Source organism: Gopherus flavomarginatus, chromosome 4 (assembly GCF_025201925.1).
Source record: "Gopherus flavomarginatus isolate rGopFla2 chromosome 4, rGopFla2.mat.asm, whole genome shotgun sequence".
NCBI classification, from domain to species: Eukaryota; Metazoa; Chordata; order Testudines; family Testudinidae; genus Gopherus; species Gopherus flavomarginatus.
The window spans coordinates 36,305,961-36,325,319 of NC_066620.1; the positions used below are offsets into that span (position 1 = coordinate 36,305,961).

General features: G+C 42.4%; 1 protein-coding gene across 1 annotated transcript in view; it reads left to right on the plus strand.

Annotated features, from left to right (window-relative positions):
• KCNK12 (potassium two pore domain channel subfamily K member 12) overlaps positions 1–19,024 on the plus strand; it is a 60,914-nt gene extending 41,890 nt beyond the window's left edge. The window contains exon 2 of the mRNA XM_050951920.1: positions 18,070–19,024. Coding sequence (XP_050807877.1) covers positions 18,070–18,965 — 896 coding nt within the window. The 3' untranslated portion in view covers positions 18,966–19,024. The remainder of the gene's footprint in view (positions 1–18,069) is intronic.
• Positions 19,025–19,359: the final 335 nt, after the last annotated feature.

The window sequence follows — 19,359 nt, forward strand, 5'->3', positions numbered from 1 at the left end:
GTCTAGATAATACTTAGTCATGCCATGATTGCAAGGGACTGGACTGGATGACCTCTCAAGGGCCCTTTCAGTTCTAAAATTCTATTAAATCAATGTTTGTGTTATTCGACCAGCTCCGTTGCAGAATACTGGATTCTCATAAGTTATATTGTTTAAATCCAAAAGAAATATAGAAGGAGTCCTGGCAAAATATACATGATATGAAAAAGGGCTGAGAATGTTACTGCTGGATCCTTAACTTTTGCATGTTCTGACTTTGAGATTTAAATTTTGCAGTAATAATGTTGCATTAACACAGTCTTTTGAATTTAATTAATTAGTTAAGCAACCACTGTATACCTGAACTGGTCTGAAAGCATAAATCAGGAATTATTTTGGAGCTGGAAAATAGTGTTTCTTTGTAAACCATGAATCACTATCTGGGTGGAATCTACTCTTGGGAGCAGTTGGCAATTATGAACCATTTGTTAACTGAGGATACATGGGGATATAGCTGTGGGAGGAGTGGTGGACGATATCATTTTGTAAATTTTTTTAAAATTCCCCACTCCTTTTTTAGCTGACTTGTTATATACCTTCAATCCAAAACTTCTGAAAAATCAATTGGGCAAACATAAGATTATTGCACTACTCAGCAGTGGAGAGAAACAGTTTTCTATAAAATCCCAAGGCGGGGGGGGGAAATCCTACAGCGGTGGCAAATTTCACATCTATGTTGGAATAATATTTTGTATGAGACCTTGTTAATCTAATTGGAAGTCTGTCAGTGATTGGCACATTAGAAATGCTAAATATCCCTGTGGATTAGTTTGGAAATGAACACCACATATGTAGGATGTTAAACCATTTTCTTCTCTGGATTTGAAGAGATAAGTATGGAAAGCAGAAAACAGGTCCTGGCAAGAGGTTCATGGATTGTCTCTATCTTTCCAGCTAAGGTTAATGGCAACACACTCTCTAATGGTTTTCAAGAGATTGCCATAATACTCATATATACTATAATTGATCTGGATAACCTAAAGCTATACTCCCCAAGTGCTTAAATTAGAACTTCCCTTTAGTGTAGCTAAGATAAATCTAATGTCCATTAGCAGTTAGCCCTGAAATAAATTGGCTTCTGTTTGGATTCAACAAGGCTAATTTACCCATCAGTTAATCCACCAATGTAACTTTCCTCACACCAGTGAATTTAAAGCAGGGATGAATTTGGCCACTTAACATTTACAGCCTGAGAATAATCTAAATTATTAATTATTAAGTAAATAGTCTAGACAAAAAAGGTTTTGTGTTTGAGACATAAAGGATGTAGCATTTGGAAAGTAGATCAAATTGAGAGTAGGATCGCACTATGGTTTATAGAAATGGGGGTGGGAGCAGGAGAGACGCAACACTAAGACCTCAAGTCGGCAAAGTACTTAGTCACCTTGTGACCATGGTTGCTGGAGGGGCTATACTGAGAATACTCAGTCAGAGCAAACTGCAAAGAAGAGGCAGACAATCCCCCAAACTGGTGGTTTATTTTATAATTAGACTCACCAAGCAAATAACAAAAAAGCTTCTATAATACCTTACTGATTATCAAGAAGCTAAACTATAGTTCCCTTTAAGCAATCCAGCCTTTGCCTCCCACCCAGACAGCCAAGTATAGCGAGGGTTATTTAAAACCTTATTCACCATATATAAACATCTACCAATCCCAAGGGATCAGACACATTACCCATCGGGTCAATGAATATTTCAGATCTCACCCAAATGCATGCTTACAGCCAATTCTTATTTTCTAAATCTAAGATTCATTTAAAAAGAAAAGAGTTACTGTGGTTAAAAAATCATTGTATATATATAAAGATATGAGCCAAGTTCTTAGGTCAATTTCATTACTGAGATGGTGAAGTTGATGATTTGTATAAGTCCTTCCAGAATTGGTTAAATGGGTTATAGTCCAATAGGCAGTCCATGTGCACAGTTTGTTCAAATTCTTCCATGAAAAGTGCAGGGCTAATCCAGAGGAGACCTCCATCTTGTGGCTTGAACTTCCTCTGACAAAGTTTAAGCTGATCTGAGATAAAACAGGACCAGGCCTGAAACTTCCTTTATAGTTCTCTAGCAGGCTGATAGCATCTTAGCAGACATCGCAGCAGGGGTCTTCCTGGATGAAGAATAGGCAGTGTATACTGTTGCTTTGAAGCTCAACTTCTATTTTCTATGTATATACCTGTAAACTAGTAGTATTTATTAACATAAGGCAATTAGCCATTCAGACTATCAAGGCATTCCATTATGACACAGACAATTTAAACTGAAGACAATGCAAGTAATATTATTTCCTGCAGTATCTTACATCTTTGATCTTAAGGTTAATTGAACCATCCATATGCATAATGTAATATAATTAACACATGAATGGGAATTAGCATCCACAAGCTAATCTGGTTACCCTGGTAATTTCTAACAAGATATAGGTAAATACTGAGAAATACAATTAGTATCTATTCCTAATCCTCTAGGAATACAGGCCTATATTTTAAGAACTCTAGTCAATTTAACATGGCTTTCCTAACTGTCTACAAGGAATGGCCCTGTTTACCATTTCAATAAGTCCTTACACTTTGTTTGTGTGTCACACAGCCTGGTGGCTGTTTAACCCTTGCTGGCTCAGCACCATATACCTACTTAACTTTAAGCACATGTGTAGTCTTACTGGTCATAGAATATCAGTGTTAGAAGGGCCCTCAGGAGGTCATCTAGTCTAACCCCCTGCTCAAGGAAGGACCAATCCCCAAATAGATTTTTACCCCTGTTCCCTAAAGCACTCCCTCAAGGATTGAACTCACAACCCTGGGTTTAGCAAGCCAATGCTTAAACCACTGAGCTATCCCTCCCCCCTTAGTCAATTGCAGTATGCACAAGCTTAAAGTTAAACATGGTCTTTATTAACAGAGGCTTAAATTGGTTGCTCTCATCTATATTTCATCAAAGCTAAAGAAAGTTTGGCGGGATAAAGTTGTCTGAGGCAGCCTTCGTTTTTGCTGTGCACTCTGAAAGTCTGATTCACCATTGCTCTGCACTTAGCATAGACAAGAAGCAAGGCATTGCAAAATCAGACTGCATGGTTCCACTATTGCCAGCCTCAAAGGTTCAAAAATCATGGGTCAGAAACCCCCCCCAAATCATGAGATTAGCACAAAAATCATGTGATAAATAGTGTTTTGGTCTCTCTTTTGATTTTTTTTTAACTCTCCCAGTGCCAGGGTTGCCAATTTTGTGTGGATGTATTCCTGGAGGTTTCATCACATGACAATATTTAATTGAAGATTAATCTTTAATTTCTGGAGACTCCGGGACAATTCTGGAAGGTTGGCAACCCTACCCAAAGCACATGTGGGACCATTACTGTTTCCCACTCCCAAATGTATTGGAAAGGCGATTTTTGGCCCCTGCTGCAGGATCTCTCACCCTCACATCTGCCTGTCCCTCTGCCTGCCAATTGATTAATTCTGTCAAGCCCCAGCACCAGCCCTGCTCCTGCTACAGCTCCCAGGGGTTCTTCCTTCCCCTTTCCCAGGCTTAGGCCATATGTCCACCATAGTCCCCTTCTCAGGTCTGATGTTGCAGGGAGGGAGAGGGGAGGGGAGAGGAGCAGAAAGGAGCTGTCTGGTTCACAGGAGAGGAGGGTGAATGAGGAACTGGAGCTGCTGTGCTCTTTCTGCTCCCTCTTCACCCCTCCCATCCTCTGAGAATGGTGTTGGGTCCTGTGGGAGGGGTAGAGAGCAGTGCCTGCATCTACAGCAGCCCTGATTGGCTGCTCTTCCCAGGAGGTGAGTGGGGAAATTAGCCACTCAGATAGGAGTTCATCCCCTCCCCCTACTACCCTCTCCCCCCCCCCCAGAGCTGAAATTTGCAGAAGGGCTGGGGGTTCTCACATCACTGTCCAGCCCTGCCTGAAATTCTATGTGCAAAAGAATCTCAAGCACTGGCAACCTACTGGATTTCCTATGGCCTCCCACGTAACAGCTGAGGGCTGACCGCCAATAACAAAACTAATGGTCCTGTATCTAGGGGATCACAGAGCAGTCATTCAATATAGTGATGAGGACCTGTATGTTCCTGGCCTAACTATGCCTTTTCAAGCTCCACATCCTGCCCCCGTGACTCCTGCCTACCCTATGGAACGGGGTGGGGGAGTCTGCTCAGAGTCTATGGCTCCAACTGTGTAACTTTTGTAGAGCTACTTTTGATTTACATTGGTGTAACTGAGATTAGAAGCAAGTTCTTGATGTGTAGTATTGTTTGTAAAATGGGCCAGATCCTTAGCTACTGTATAAATTACTCCTGGGGGAATTCTGCATCACTGTGCAATGCAGAATTTTGCAGAAATGAATGTGTGCGCAGAATTTCCTTTCCCCCACAGAAATGGGTGCTGCTGGCTGTCACTAGGGGCCACTGGACCCGGCAGCTCACACATAGAAGACAATGCTAGGGGAAGGGAGAGGGAGCTAGAGGGTTCCTGGCAGGGGCAGCTCCAGGCACCAGCGCAGCAAGCGTGCCTGGGGCAACAAGCCGGGGGGGCCACGTGCCGGTTGCTGTGAGGGCGGCAGTCAGGCGGCCTTCGGTGGCATGCCTGCGGGAGGTCTGCCGGTCCCGTGGCTTTGGCGGCAATTCGGCGGCGGGTATGCCAAAGGCGTGGGACTGGCAGATCACCCGCAGAAATGCCGCCAAATCCGCGTGACCAGCGGCTGAAGGCTGCCTGACTGCTGTGCTTGGGGGAGCAAAAAACACAGAGCCACCCTTGGTTCCTGGCAGCTGCAGTTCCCAGCATGCCCTGAGGGAATGAGAGGGCGGCACAGAGGAAACTCTGTGCAACCCTGGGACCAAGCATCAGGCTGTTTCTCTCTTTGGATCCCTGGGCTGTGAGGGGCTATGACTGGGCTTTGGGTTGGTGGGGGTGTGGGTATCTGGGAAAGGGAGGGCTCTGCAGCTGGTCTTGTGGGAAGAAGGTGTCATAAACAGATAGTTAAGGGTTAATGTCTCTTTTACCTGTAAAGATTTAACAAACAGGGACCCAAACACCTGACCAGAAGACCAATCAGGAAACAAGATACTTTCAAATCTAGGTGGAGGGAAGCCTTTGTTTGTGGTTTTGGGTTTGGGTGTTGTTCTCTCTGGGTCCTGGATGGGACTAGAGGTGCAACCAGGTTTCTGCCAATCTCCCTGCTACAGTCTCTTATCTATTCAGAATAGTGAGTAAGTAAAAAGGCGGTTATAGTCTTTTAACTTGTTTTTCTTTATTTGCAGATGTGTACTTGCTGGAAGTAGCTTAAATTGTGTTTCTGCTGGAGAAAGCTTCTTTCTATTGTCTATAAGCTATAAAAACCCTGTATATTTACCATCTTGATTACAGAGACAATTTTTATGTTTTTCCTTCTTTATTAAAGTTTTCCTCTTTTTTTTTTAAATCTAATTGATTATTTTGGTTATCTTTTGTAAGACTCCAGGGAAGGGAGTCTGCACTCACCAGGGAATTGGTGGGAGAAAGGAAAGGGAGGAGGGAAGAAACACCTGCTCTCTGCGCTTATCTCTGTATCTCTCTCCGGGGAAGAAGGGAGGGGGAAGGTAACATTCCTCTCAGGGTGGTGATTCAAGGAGTTGAAGCACGGTGGTCTCCTAGTGTGCCTAGGGCGGGAAAGAGCTGGGAGGAAGAAAAGAGGGGGAAGGGAAATGGTTTATTCCCCTTTGTTGTGAGACTCAAGGAATCTGGGTCTTGGGGGTCCCCAGGGAAGGGTTTTGGGGGACCAGAGGATATCAGGCCCTGGAATTCCTGATTGGTGGCAGCGCTACAGAATCTAAGCTGTAATTAAGCGTAGAGGACTTTAGGCTAGTACCCATATCCTGGACGCTAAGGTCCAGAGTTGGGAATTATACTATGACAGAAGGTGCAGGTATCTGGGCTGGGGGGCCCTCACAGCTGAGCTCGGGGGGAGGAGGTTTGGGTGTAGTGGCTGGGCTCTGTTGGGGGAGGGGTTGTGGGTGTATAGCCCCCTGGCTGGGCTTGGGGGAAGGAAGGGGGCAGAGAAACAGGACCTGGGGTGTCATGGGGGTTTCTTTAACTCTCTAATGCTGGGGGGATTTTTGTGTGTGTCTGTATTGTTACAGACATACTTGCTGACAGGTATTTTGAAATAAATTACCAAAATAATTGAAACTGGTGTGATTATGTACTGTAATTTTTGACAATTAAAATTTGCAGAATTTTGCAGAATTTTAAAATATTGTGTGCAGAATTTTAAATTTTTTGGCAAAGAGTGCCCTCCGGAGTAATAATTGTATGTTTCAAAGGAACTTAGGGGGGAGGGATAGCTCAGTGGTTTGAGCATTGGCCTGCTAGATCCAGCATTGTAAGTTCAGTCCTTGACAGGGCCACTTGGGGATCTGGGGCAAAATCAGTACTTGGTCCTGCTAGTGAAGGCAGGGGGCTGGACTCAATGACCTTTCAGGGTTCCTTCCAGCTCTATGAGATGGGTATATCTCAAATTATTATTATTTATTAACTATGCTGAAAGATCTGGACTAATTTCAACCTAGTCTGTTAATTGCTGATTCTGCATCCATTAACAGTACTACACAGGATTGCAGAAAGGTATTTGCATGATACATGTTATTCAGTATCCTGTGTACGCTGTATAGCTTGTATAAGAGCATTAAGCATCTATAAGTCTTTGAAAGCAATTTACTACAATGTTGCCTGGCCGTGTTTACTTATTACTATTTAATGATTTGATGGCATCCATTATTCTTTTCTCTTTTTAAAGTCTGGATTACATTTTCTTTTAGCTCCTCTGTTCATTTTTGCAGGAGAGTATCCATTCAAAATACAGAGCTATACTTTTTATTTAGGATCATGGTTGTTTCATAGGTTCAATGTATAATTTTTCATAGTAGTCTCCAAATTATCTCATTATTTCTTCTGTTCCTGTAGGATTGTGTATCTGTCAAGGGGTATTTCATTTTCATTGAGTTCTTCTAGCTCTCTCCCTGCTTCTCTTGTCCCTTATAAAATATTTGTCTTTTGCTGTATCATGGCTGGTTGTTGAAAAGATTGGTAAGCGTTTGCTTGCCGTGTTCTACCTAACTCCCAGAACTCACAATTTCCTTATTCTGCCCCACTGATGTACCTCATATCTGATACAGCAAAGAAAGAAATTTAGGATGAGATCCTTATCCCCCCTCCAGCTGGTTTACAAAATGTAAAAGGGAAGTAGCATTGAAAAGGGGCCTTAAAAGCCCTGTATCTGACTAGAGGAGGATTCCCTCCCATGTGGGTGCTGTGAAAAACTGGCATAAGGCTGCCTCCCAAGGACCCTTCAGAAGTTCAAGTATAAGGTGTCCCAGGGTGGGGCCAGAGATAGAAGGGGCACGTCTGAGGCAAGGTCACATCACTCATCACTGTGGAGGTTTCAGAAAATGCTGAAGCATGTAGGACAGCCTGGAGGGGCTGCTGTAGTTTAACCACCACTAAGGGGAGGCCTCTCCAGCCCCTGGAACAGCCTACGCTCAGGAGGTTACAAAGATGGCTTAAATTCCCCTTAGTTTCCCTGGGCTCTAGAGGCACAACACCTCACCCTTAATTTCTGGGGGCCCCCCTTAACTCCTAGGCCTTTGTGCTGAAGCCTCCAGCAAGTCTGCCATTTTGATGTTGACTCCACTAGGAACTGGACTGATCCTTTCTCAAAGGTTAACAAACAGCCATCAGAAGATAGTAACTCTTGCGCACTACCATGGTAGACCAAATTTAGACCCGTGATCTAGAAATGAAAGGCTCTGTATTACCATTCCTCTGAGCATTTCATTGTATAGTCTGGCACACAGGCTATTTATTATTTTACATCTCTGTACAACTTTGCAGAACCTCCTAGACAGGTTTTCACCTGGTGAAATTGTAGTCATTGTCACAATGAGACTATGAAATGAATAATGACTTCTAATGGTTTGAATTCCCCAGAAAGCTTGAGCATGGATGCCAGTTCTTAGGAAATGTCCGCTTTTGAAGATCTACAGCATAACTTACTGGGGAAAGATCTGAATACATAATTGACAGCTTATGTTTTCTCAGTGTCCTTGAGTCTTTCAAAAGCCATAGGAGGGGGGGAAATCAGTTTTCAAGCATGATTTGTGTGGAGGTGAAAAAAGAGGTTGTAATCTCTTTTCTTTAGAAGTTCTGTAAATCTCTCCAGTTGGCAGATGCCACACTTTAGCATTTTAATGTTGCTATGATATGTAGACTCTCTGTAAAGTTAAGTTTCTCTCTTACTAGTTTGAACCCCGACTATAACAGGGTTCCAAAAAGAACTAGATAAATTCATGGAGGATAGGCCCATCAATGGCCATTAGGCAGGATGGGCAGGGATGGTGTCTCTAGCCTCTGTTTGCCAGAAGCTGGGAATGGGCAACAGGGGATGGATCACTTGATGATCACCTGTTCTGTTCATTCCCTCTGGGGCACCTGGCACTGGCCACTGTCAGAAGACAGGATACTGGGCTAGATGGACCTTTGGTGTGATCCAGTATGGCCGTTCTTATGTTCTTAGTTGCAGTGTGCAATTAAAGATTTCCCTCCCTGTAATGGGGTTCACAGACCCCTCACTGAGACTATAGGAGTAATGGAGCAGTTCTGGGCCCAGAAGGCCCTGACCTTCAGCAACTGCATAGCATGCTCCAAATGGATGGCCTGCTTAAAAGGAGACTCTGACAGTCAAGCTGGGGAGAGTGAAGGAGAGACTGGCAGCAGGCAGGTAGCTGGGCTGTAGCTTCTGGGACAGAGGATCTATAGAAGAGTCTGGACTATGGGTAAGACCCAACCAAAAGGCCAAGGGCCTGATACCCTTTTTTCTTGCCTCTCTCCCCTGATAAGGGTGATAGGGAAACCCCCCCGACCCCACCTTACCCAAGGCCCCAGGCTTTTTGCTAAAAATAGAGTAAAAGTAGGCCCTTAGCTAAAAGCAAGAGTTTTAACTTTTGCTAAACTTGTTTTTCTGTACAAAGGGCACGCTAAGGCAAAAAGATGTGGTCAGGGTCCCAAAAAGAGGAACTAAAATTAAATAAAGGGAAACCAGGAAATCTGTTAAGTTATAACAGCTAAGTTATAAAAAAAAGTAATAAAACGGTTAAACCGCAGACTTGACTGGCAAAAACAATAACAGGTTTTGCCATAAATGAAAAATTAATTGGTCAGCTTGCTTGTTATCATTATATTCCAAATAAGGCAAATAACATGTGTAACCAGCGTGCTACGTTTTGCGGTTTTAACCTTTATAAGCCTGGTAAAATTTGTAATATGTAGAGCAGCAGCCAGCCTCTTGCGTTTGGTCTATGCTGTTTCTCCCTGCATATATGCTTGTATAAAATAAAGGCGTCTCAGGCTGTCTGATCAAATCATTAAAGTGGTGGTCTTTTCCCCAACAATTTGGTGCGTTGGCCGGGAACCCACAAGAGGGCTTTCCTGGATCGGAGGACCGCGGACAGTTTCCTTCCAACCCCAGGGCCCGTCTAAGAGGTAAGAGACCTTTTGAAATCTCTGTTGGGGTCTGGGAGAGGACTGGTCCGTAGGCTCCGGTTTGGGGTAAGTCACAAGCTGGGTTCGAACTTTTAGCCATCAGACAGGCCTGACACCCTTTTCTAAGGTACCTGTTCCCGTTCCCGGTACACCCGACAAGGTGATTCGGACCGTGGGTCCAAGTGTTTACTCTAGAGTCTCCCGTCCCATCCCGAGAGTCGACTCCCCGTGGAAAGGCCCATCCGAAAGGACTGGGCTGAATCCCAGAGTGTTACGTCTTAGGAAGTGTTTGTGTGGTTGTGTAAAAAGACCGAGCGGCCGGAGTGAGTGACAGCTGTGGGAAGACGCCCCGAGCCTCTCGCAAAGTGAAAGCTTGTGACCGAAAGTGTCTTAAAAGCAAGCCCCATAGCTAAGCTTAAAAAGACTGTAAAGCTTCCCCGGCTGGCAAGTCCTGGTAAGTGGCTACCCAGCTAAGGTGCGTGCATGTTTCCCTGTCCCTTTTTCCTCCCCTTCCATGACCCATAACCCTGTGACCGCTCCTCGAGCACTGTCCTCTATAGAACTGCAGGGTTCCTCTCCTTGCTCCTCGGAGCTATAAGCTCCCTTCCCTTCTCGGAGAGGAGGGAAGCCCCAGGAAACCGTACCGCTGCGTCTATAGCTTCAGAGGCATCGTTGGCTTGAAGGCTGGTGCTCTGGGCTGGCGGCAGGCGTACGGAGACCACGGGTTCTCCAGCTAGGGTCGAAGCCCTAGGGAGGCCCGCCCCACCTCTTACCTCTTTCCTTGTAGGTACCTGCTGTAGTGCAGGTCAGCGAAAGCCTACTCCTATTTCCCCTGCCCAGGGCAGGTAAAGAGGCCGTTGGTGTTAAAACCGTGGTAATCCTGATAAGCGTTCCCTTGTGTAAGTGGCTTGAGTAATGGGGAGCTGAAGTAAGAATGGGGACTAGTAAATCCAAAGGGATTCTAATCCCACCAAAAGGCACACCTACTGCTTATATGTATGTACATTATAATCTGTCGACATGTAAATATTTGCAGAAGTGGAATTGGGTATACTAGGGGGTCTTAAGAACTCCCCAAAAAAAGTTAAACTTTGGCTCTCCTTGCCAAATTGGTAGTGGGACAATGCTTGTGCCCATGAAAAAAATAATGTAGCAAGAAAAGCAGGATCGGGCCCAGGCGGACAGGCAACAGACAAAAAAATTAAAAAACGGGTTAAAAACTTTAAAAATGTAGTAAAAAAAAAGTCAGTAAGTGTAAGCATGGGGATTTCAAATACCCAGGACTTACTTTAAATGGTAACTTAAGTTAATAAAAGTGGCTGTTTAAAAAACAAGCAAATAATTTAAAAAAAAGTAAAAAGTTAACTCTGTAGTTGCTAAAAAAACAGCAGTTAAATTTTGTAAAAATGCTAAAAAAAATGTTCTTGGTGTCTGTAAAATGTTTGTAAATAGATTCAGACAAAAAAATTATAAAATAGCAATTATTTAATTTGGCTATAAACAATTTAGTTAAATTAGCTAAAAAATGTACACAGTGTTATGTAATTAAAAACCTGCACTGCCTATAAAACAAATACAGGAAAATATGGAAAGTAATTTAAGTAATTCCTCAGTTTTGCCTGCAATCAGCAAAAATATTTGTAAAAAAAAAATATTTTAAGCAAAATAATTTTATTTAAATGTTTAAATGTTGTAATTGCAAAATTTAACCGTAAATAAGGTCACAAACCCCATCCCTTGAACATTAAAGGATAATAAAACTTTCACTCAGGTTAAGCATGTTCTGGCCTAAGCATTGGCACTGGGCCTCCCTGATTATAAAAAACCCTTTACTCTCTATTGTCATAAAAAAGGAGGAAATGGCCCTAGGGGTCCTCACGTAAACCCGTTGCATATTTTAGTTCCTCTTTGGACCCAGTAGCTAATGGCTTCCCTCTGAAATTTTTTGTCTTTGTATGCTGCAACCTCTTTCTCCAGCTGCGTCCCCTCATGACCTGGCGCTATTGCAAAAGTCAGCGTCTAAGGAGGAGAAGGACGGTTGGGACGACGTGGGTGTTCTCCACACCTTGTGGTGCACTCCAGATGGTCATCTGGTTGTGCCCCGGGCTTTGTTCCCCTACCTTGCTCGCGTGGCCCATGGTTTGGCCTGCGTGAGAAAAGGAGGGATGATTGATTGCATCAGGGGTGTGGCATTGGTATGCCCCAAAATTTTTAATCATGGCTCAACAATATTGTAATCCTTGCCCTATTTGTCTGGCATACAACAGTAAAAAACCAGTCCGGACTAGACCGGCAGCTCACCCCACTCCATGAGGACCCTTTGTAAATATTCAAATTAACTTTATAAACATGCCAAAATGCTGTTCTTATAAGTATGTGTTAGTTTTAGTAATATATTTCCTTATAAAAAGGCTTATGCCAAAACGGTTGTAAAACTTTGGCATACTTGTAAATAGCAACAGTAAATGTAAACCTAATTTTACTGAACAAATTATAACTAAGTTATGTGCAGCTTAACAGATCTAGTATGGCCAAATGCACTTAAAAGGCCACTTCCAATTTTAAAAAAAAAAAAAACGCACTCAGCCCTTATAAAATTTCTACCAGGGCACCCAGTGCAACTATCAACAGTGCCCTGCTGGCTTTGGCTCAGGTGGACATTTATTTAATAAATAACACAATGCGTAATTATCGCCAGGCACTAATAAAATGTGTTAAGTCTTTTTAAATACAGTAGCTCTGCTGCTTGCTGAAACCAAAAGACTGGGTGTACATGAAGGTCCGCCAGCAAGAAAATGCCCTGGCTCCATGCTAAAAAGCCCTTATCAAATCCTGTTAATTACCAACACTGCTGTAAAGTGCCAAAAATTGACTACCTGCCCATGTTCCTCACTGTAATAACTCTCTGACTAGTATTGGTGTATCTTTCCTTCTGGCGTTGTTGCTCTTTCTGGACGGCAGGAGTAAAGGACAAAATAAAAGAACTGGTAACTTCTCCTTTGTTTGCTAACAAACCCACTAAGCCTTTAAACTTTGCTAAAAAAACAACCTCTCCACCTGAGAACATAATAAAGCCTCCAAGCAAGCAAGGTAATTGTGCTAGTAACCTCTCCCTTGCGGCCTCACTGCTGGACAGCTAAGTAAATTAAGACTACAAAATCTCAAAAAATAGCTTGCGAAAGCTAGCCAAAACTACCTAAAAATAAGACTTTTAATGTTCCTTAACCTCTCCTCTTTAATAAACTTAAAATAAAAATAAAAAAGTAATATTTTCTAAATATTTTTCCAATTAGTAGCCTTACTTGTAAGCCCACTGCTAACACCACTAGTAAATAACCAAACATATACCCACAGGACTTGTCTAACCACAAAAATATTTTTCTACTTAAAGGCTATTTCACTAACCAACAACATAGCCTGTACCCTGTTATAGTATTTTCTCTCCCATATAACAAACCTAAAGCCTCCTAAAAAAGTATCCAAGTGTATAACCAGCAGTTGTGGTATGGTTCTTCTAAAAAACAAACAAACCCAAGGGGGTTCAAATAAACCATACTTAATGCCAGGCTAAAAACTATCAAATTTGCCCTGCCCTTATCCCACTTCCAAATCACTTCTACCTGCCCCAATTGCTCCTAAGGGGCTACCCTTGGGTTGGTATAAACTTGGGGTGCATCCTCCTGCCAAAAAAAAAATTTAACTGGCTCCTTGCAAAATGGGGCAAATAGTGCCGCTCCTGTCTAAAATATTTACAAAAATCAACAGCATAATAAAAATTGGGCCAATTGGCCCAAAACATAGGCTTATCTCTGGGGCACAAGTAAGCAGTATCTGGGCTAAAGTGGGCAAATTACATGTTGTCTCCACCCTTAGTTCTTTAACCCAAAATTTACTGCTAAAATGCTCTTAAGCATCGCTAAAGCAGAAAAGGCATTGTGGTAAAATCTGGCTTATTCTAAGGTAAAAAATTTTCTAAGCAACCAGCTAATGGCCGTTCAAAATAATCGTAACCACCAAGCTTGGCCCACTGCCCTTATAAATGCTTCAGGCGTACCATCTAATTTGTGGCCCTAAAAACACTTAAAAATTTTCTAAATAAAAATGTTGGTGCTCACAGTGCTCCTTCCAGGCCTATGGGCCAGTAAAAAAAGTGTGGGCTCCCACATACCAAATCTAAAAAAATTCTTAAAAAAGTTGTATGTGGGACTGGGTCATCCACCGGAATGTGTAAAAAATAAAACCTCCCCAGCTCCAATGCATTCAAAAACTCAAACCTAAAAAAAACATTACAGTTCACCACTATGTGTAATAAAAAGGTAACGGCCATATAACAACCCTTGCCTCACAAACCCTCATTCAGGCTAACAATAGCTGTGTCTGTGTTAACTCTTCTGTCTTACATAAAGTAGCCTTTAACCTATTTACAAATTCAGGTACCCATGCTATCTATTGGCCCATTAAAAAAACGTATCAGGTTTCCTTACAGTTCCAAGTCCCTTTCAACTGGACATCTGTCATACCCAATCGATTTCACACACTATTATCTCTTTTATCAAAAGTCCAAAAAAATATTCCAATTAAAAAAAAAATTTCATCTCCTTAAAAATATATATCAAGCAAAACTCAATGCTTTCTGTACTGCCCACATTGTCTCTTCTCTCTGTATAACAATGGCTATTTTTTGCCAAATCACAAAGGTCCTTCATCCATCCCAGCACCCCTGGTATGTATGGGCTCTCTTATGGGTAGGCATAATAATCACTCTGTGCCTCTGCTGTTGGTATTGTTGCTGTTGTAACACACGTTGTCCTAAATGCCCAAAATCAAGCTCCACTTCATATGCCCCACCGCCAATAATACCCCTTAACCCATTAATAAAATCAACTTTAGCCAATAAAAATCGCCTGCATTATGCCACGCTAAATGCTTCCTTAAAAAAAGCCACCTATGCCAGCATTCCAAACTTAAAAAACCCTCATCCAAAAATCCAGAACTTAATAAATATCCAAAGTAAGGAGTTTGATGCCATGTAAAACAAAGGCATCAAAAAGGAGGGAGTTGATAGGGAAACCCCCCCGACCCCACCTTACCCAAGGCCCCAGGCTTTTTGCTAAAAATAGAGTAAAAGTAGGCCCTTAGCTAAAAGCAAGAGTTTTAACTTTTGCTAAACTTGTTTTTCTGTACAAAGGGCACGCTAAGGCAAAAAGATGTGGTCAGGGCCCCAAAAAGAGAAACTAAAATTAAACAAAGGGAAACCAGGAAATCTGTTAAGTTATAACAGCTAAGTTATAAAAAAAAGTAATAAAACGGTCAAACCGCAGACTTGACTGGCAAAAACAATAACAGGTTTTGCCATAAATGAAAAATTAATTGGTCAGCTTGCTTGTTATCATTATATTCCAAATAAGGCAAATAACATGTGTAACCAGCGTGCTACGTTTTGCGGTTTTAACCTTTATAAGCCTGGTAAAATTTGTAACATGTAGAGCAGCAGCCATCCTCTTGCGTTTGGTCTATGCTGTCTCTCCCTGCATATATGCTTGTATAAAATAAAGGCGTCTCAGGCTGTCTGATCAAATCATTAAAGTGGTGGTCTTTTCCCCAACAAGGGGAAGCAAGTGGACACTGAAAAGTGGACTGGGAAGATCCAACTAAATGTTTGACCTAGTGAGACTGTCGAAGCAACCCTCTGCTAAGAGGGAAACTGAGTGTCATGACCACACCCTAAAGTGGAGCGAGAACAGGACGAGGTAGGAAGAGCCCCAGGAAAGGCTCATCTGTTGTACCAGCTAAGAGGGACCAAGGCTATGTCGGCAGGAGAGCTTAGCTACAGGAGAGCTTAGGCATAGCTAGATGGTTGGGTTCAACGGGTAGTGATCAACGGCTGGATGTCTAGATAGCTGCCATTATCAAGCAGAGTGACCCAGAGGTTGATCCTGGGGCCGGTTTTGTTCAACATCTTTATTAATGATCTGGATGATGGGATGGATTGCACCCTCAGCAAGTTTACATATGACACTAAGCTGGGACGAGAGGTAGATAAGCTGGAGTGTAGGGATAGGGTCCAGAGTGACCTAGACAAATTGGAGGATTGAGCCAAAAGAAATCTGATAAGGTTCAACAAGGACAAGTGCAGAGTCCTGCACTTAGGAAAGAAGAATCCCATGCACCGCTACAGGCTGGGGACTGACTGGCTAAGCAGCAGTTCTGCAGAAAAGGACCTGGAGATTACAGTGGACAAGAAGCTGGATATGAGTCAGCAGTGCCCTTGTCGCCAAGATGGCCAAGGGCATATTGGGTTGTATTAGTAGGAGAATTGCCAGCAGATCTAGCAAAGTGATTATTCCCCTCTATTCAGCACTGGTGAGGCCACACCTGGAGTACTGTGTCCAGTTTTGTTCCCCCCACTACAAGAAGGATGTAGACAAATTGGAGAGAGTCCAGAGGAGGGCAACGAAAATGATTAGGGGGCTGGGTCACATGACTTATGAGGAGAGACTGAGGGAACTGTGGTTCTTTAGTCTGCAGAAGAGTAAGGGGGGATTTGATAGCAGCTTTCAACTACTTGAAGGGGTGTTCCAAGCAACATGGTGCTAGACTGTTCTCAGTGGTAGCAGATGGCAGAACAAGGAGCAATGGTCTCAATTGCAGTGGGGGAGGCCTAGGTTGAATTTTAGGAAACACTATTTCACTAGGAGGGTAGTGAAGCACTGGAATGGGTTACCTAGGGAGGTGGTGGAATCTCCTTCCTTAGAGGTTTTTAAGACCTGGCTTGACAAAGCCCTGACTGGGATGATTTAGTTGGGGTTGGTCCTGCTTTGAGCAGGGGATTGGACTAGATGACCTCCTGAGGTCTCTTCCAAACCTAATATTCTATGATTCTATTCTAATTACAGGATATTTTTAGGTAGTTGTGAAGTATCTAATTAAATTATTTAAACAATTCTGTTAAAAAAAGAAAACTATAGTATATAGCATTATTAAATGTGTTTTACATGACATTTGCAAAGGGGAAGTTTGTGTCTAAAAAGCATATGGCCATTGATAGCTGCTTTCAACTAACTAAAAGAGGGTTCCAAGGAGGATGGATCTAGACTGTTCTCAGTGATAGCAGATGACAGAACAAGGAGTAATAGTCTCAAGTTGCAGTGGGGGCGGTTTAGGTTGGATATTAGGAATAACTTTTTCACTAGGTGGGTGGTGAAGCACTGAAATGGGTTACCTAAGGAGGTGGTGGAATCTCCTTCCTTAGTGGTTTTTAAAGTCAGGCTTGACAAAGCCATGGCTGAGATGATTTAGTTGGGAATTGGTCCTGCTTTGAGCAGGGAATTGGACTAGATGACTTCCTGAGGTCCTTTTCAACCCTGATATTCTATGATTCTAAGGTTTTGATATCATGTGCTCACAATACATTAACTGCTTGTTTGAACTCAGAAAGAATATTTTATTTTTTCTTGGTTTTCATTCCATTCATGAAGCTTATACTAGTATAGTAGCTTGTTTTAAGTCTACAGGATTCCATAATTCTTACTGCTGGTGGGGTTTAATAAAAGTTTCTATTATTTTTTCTATCAAAAATTGAAAAAGTCTGATGACTGGATACAATTTTTCTCACTTTCCAAAAGCAAATGAAAAAAATGTAACTTATTCAAAATATTTCACATGCACAGCAACAAAAATATATTATCTGGAAGACAGACAGTTCTGTCTTCTAAAAAGTTGAAAGAACTGAGTTTAGAGCTACAAAACCAAGATGTTAGCTATTTACTAACTCTTGGTCTGTGCCTGTAGGGAATATCATGACAGCACTGAAGTCAAGGGGTGTTTTGCAATGGAGCCACGATTTCACTCATACCCCTTCGTGCAATGATACTTTCAGGACAGTTAGTCTGGTTCTGTATTTGAACAGAAGGCTTTGAAGGAAGTGCTCTTACATTTAAAAGATAATCAAGGTTCAAATTCCTTTACTATTGTACACATTGAAATCTGTCATCTGTCATCTGGTATAATCATAGTGAGACCTTAACTTGAGTGGGGCTACAATGATTTACAGCAGTTAAGGAACTGGTACCTTGGATATAGAGAACTAAGCTTTCCAGGGGTTCATGCTGGCTTGAATGAACAGAAGCAAAGATGTGGTGTATTAATTTAACATCGTTACCAAGTGATTTGAGATTATGAATTCCAATTTTGCTGAGCTGCTAATACAGCTCCTCCAAACACAATAGCTCTTCTCTGTTAATAACTTACACTTCATCTCCTACAGACTTTTTTGCTCCCTCTTGAATCCTGGTCACCTTGTCCAGCATTCTGGAATCTTCCTCGCCTCCTAAGAAATAATTCACTCTAATTCAGGCTGGTCCAAATTGAGTTATACACAGCACAATTTCACTAGTTGGTTAAACATATTCCAAGCCAATTGTCAAAGTGAAAGGGGATGTGGTGGATTAAGATATACTAGGAGTATATGCAGGAAGAGCTATGTCGTGATTATAATTACATTATCTGTGCCTCTGCAGGTTTTGGAATGACCACACCCGCAACAGTGGCTGGAAAAGTGTTCCTCATAATTTATGGCCTATTCGGGTGTGCTGGGACTATCCTTTTCTTCAATCTGTTCCTGGAGCGTATTATCTCTCTCCTGGCTTTTATTATGAAGGCTTGTCATGAGCGGCAGCTGCGAAGAAGTGGTCTTCTACCCCCTAACTTTCGAAGGGGATCAGCTATCTCTGAAGTGGACAGCCTTGCTGGATGGAAACCATCCGTTTATCATGTGATGCTGATTCTGGGAATTTTTGCCTTTACACTGGCTTGCTGTGCCTCAGCAATGTACACAGCAGTGGAAGGATGGAACTACATTGACTCCTTATACTATTGTTTTGTCACGTTCAGCACCATTGGCTTTGGAGATTTGGTAAGCAGTCAAAATGCAGTGTACCAAAATCAGGGATTATACAGATTTGGAAACTTCATGTTTATATTAATGGGTGTATCTTGCATATACTCCCTTTTTAATGTCATATCAATTGTAATCAAGCAAGTTTTAAACTGGCTGTTGAAAAAGTTTGGATGCAGGTGTTGCTCAAAGTGCCATAAATCAAGTGCCCGCCTTGGTCGTCGCAATGCCATCACCCCAGGAAGTCGCTTCCGTAGGCATAACATCTCTGTGGAAACTGATGGACAGTATGACAGTGACACAGAGGGGAGGAGGCTTTCTGGTGAAATGATTTCAATGAAGGAGCTCACAGCATCAAACAAAGTCTCTCTGGCCATTTTGCAAAAGCAGCTTTCCGAGATGGCCAATGGGTACCCTAGAAATGTCAGTATGAACAGCAGACAAAATGGCTTCTCTGCAGGCATTGGTGCACTAGCTATCATGAACAATAGGTTGGTAGAAACAAGTGATTCTAGGTAGAGTTTTTGACAGTCTCTTCTATAAGATAATGACGTTTTCTTATTCTTTATTTAATAAAAAACAAGTTATTAGGCTGATGTTATCATGAGCTTATGGAAGTTCCTAAGTGAAGAGATAAACTCCAAACAAGCAGCAGGTCTATTTTTATTTTATTTTTTTGAAGTCTTCTCTGGGTTGCAATACCATCTTTGCCCTAATGTGTTTTATTCTCCACATGGCTGGTGTTGGGAATGGCATCATACAGCATTTGACATGCATTTAGAACAGAGTTGAAGTGTAGGGGGGCATGCAAAGTCAAGTCCCGCCCCCCAGATTGGCCTGCTGGAGGTGGAGAGGGAGAGGAGCTCTGTTCTTCTCTCCCTGTGCCTCTCCCTGGCATGTTCAGCCATTCTCC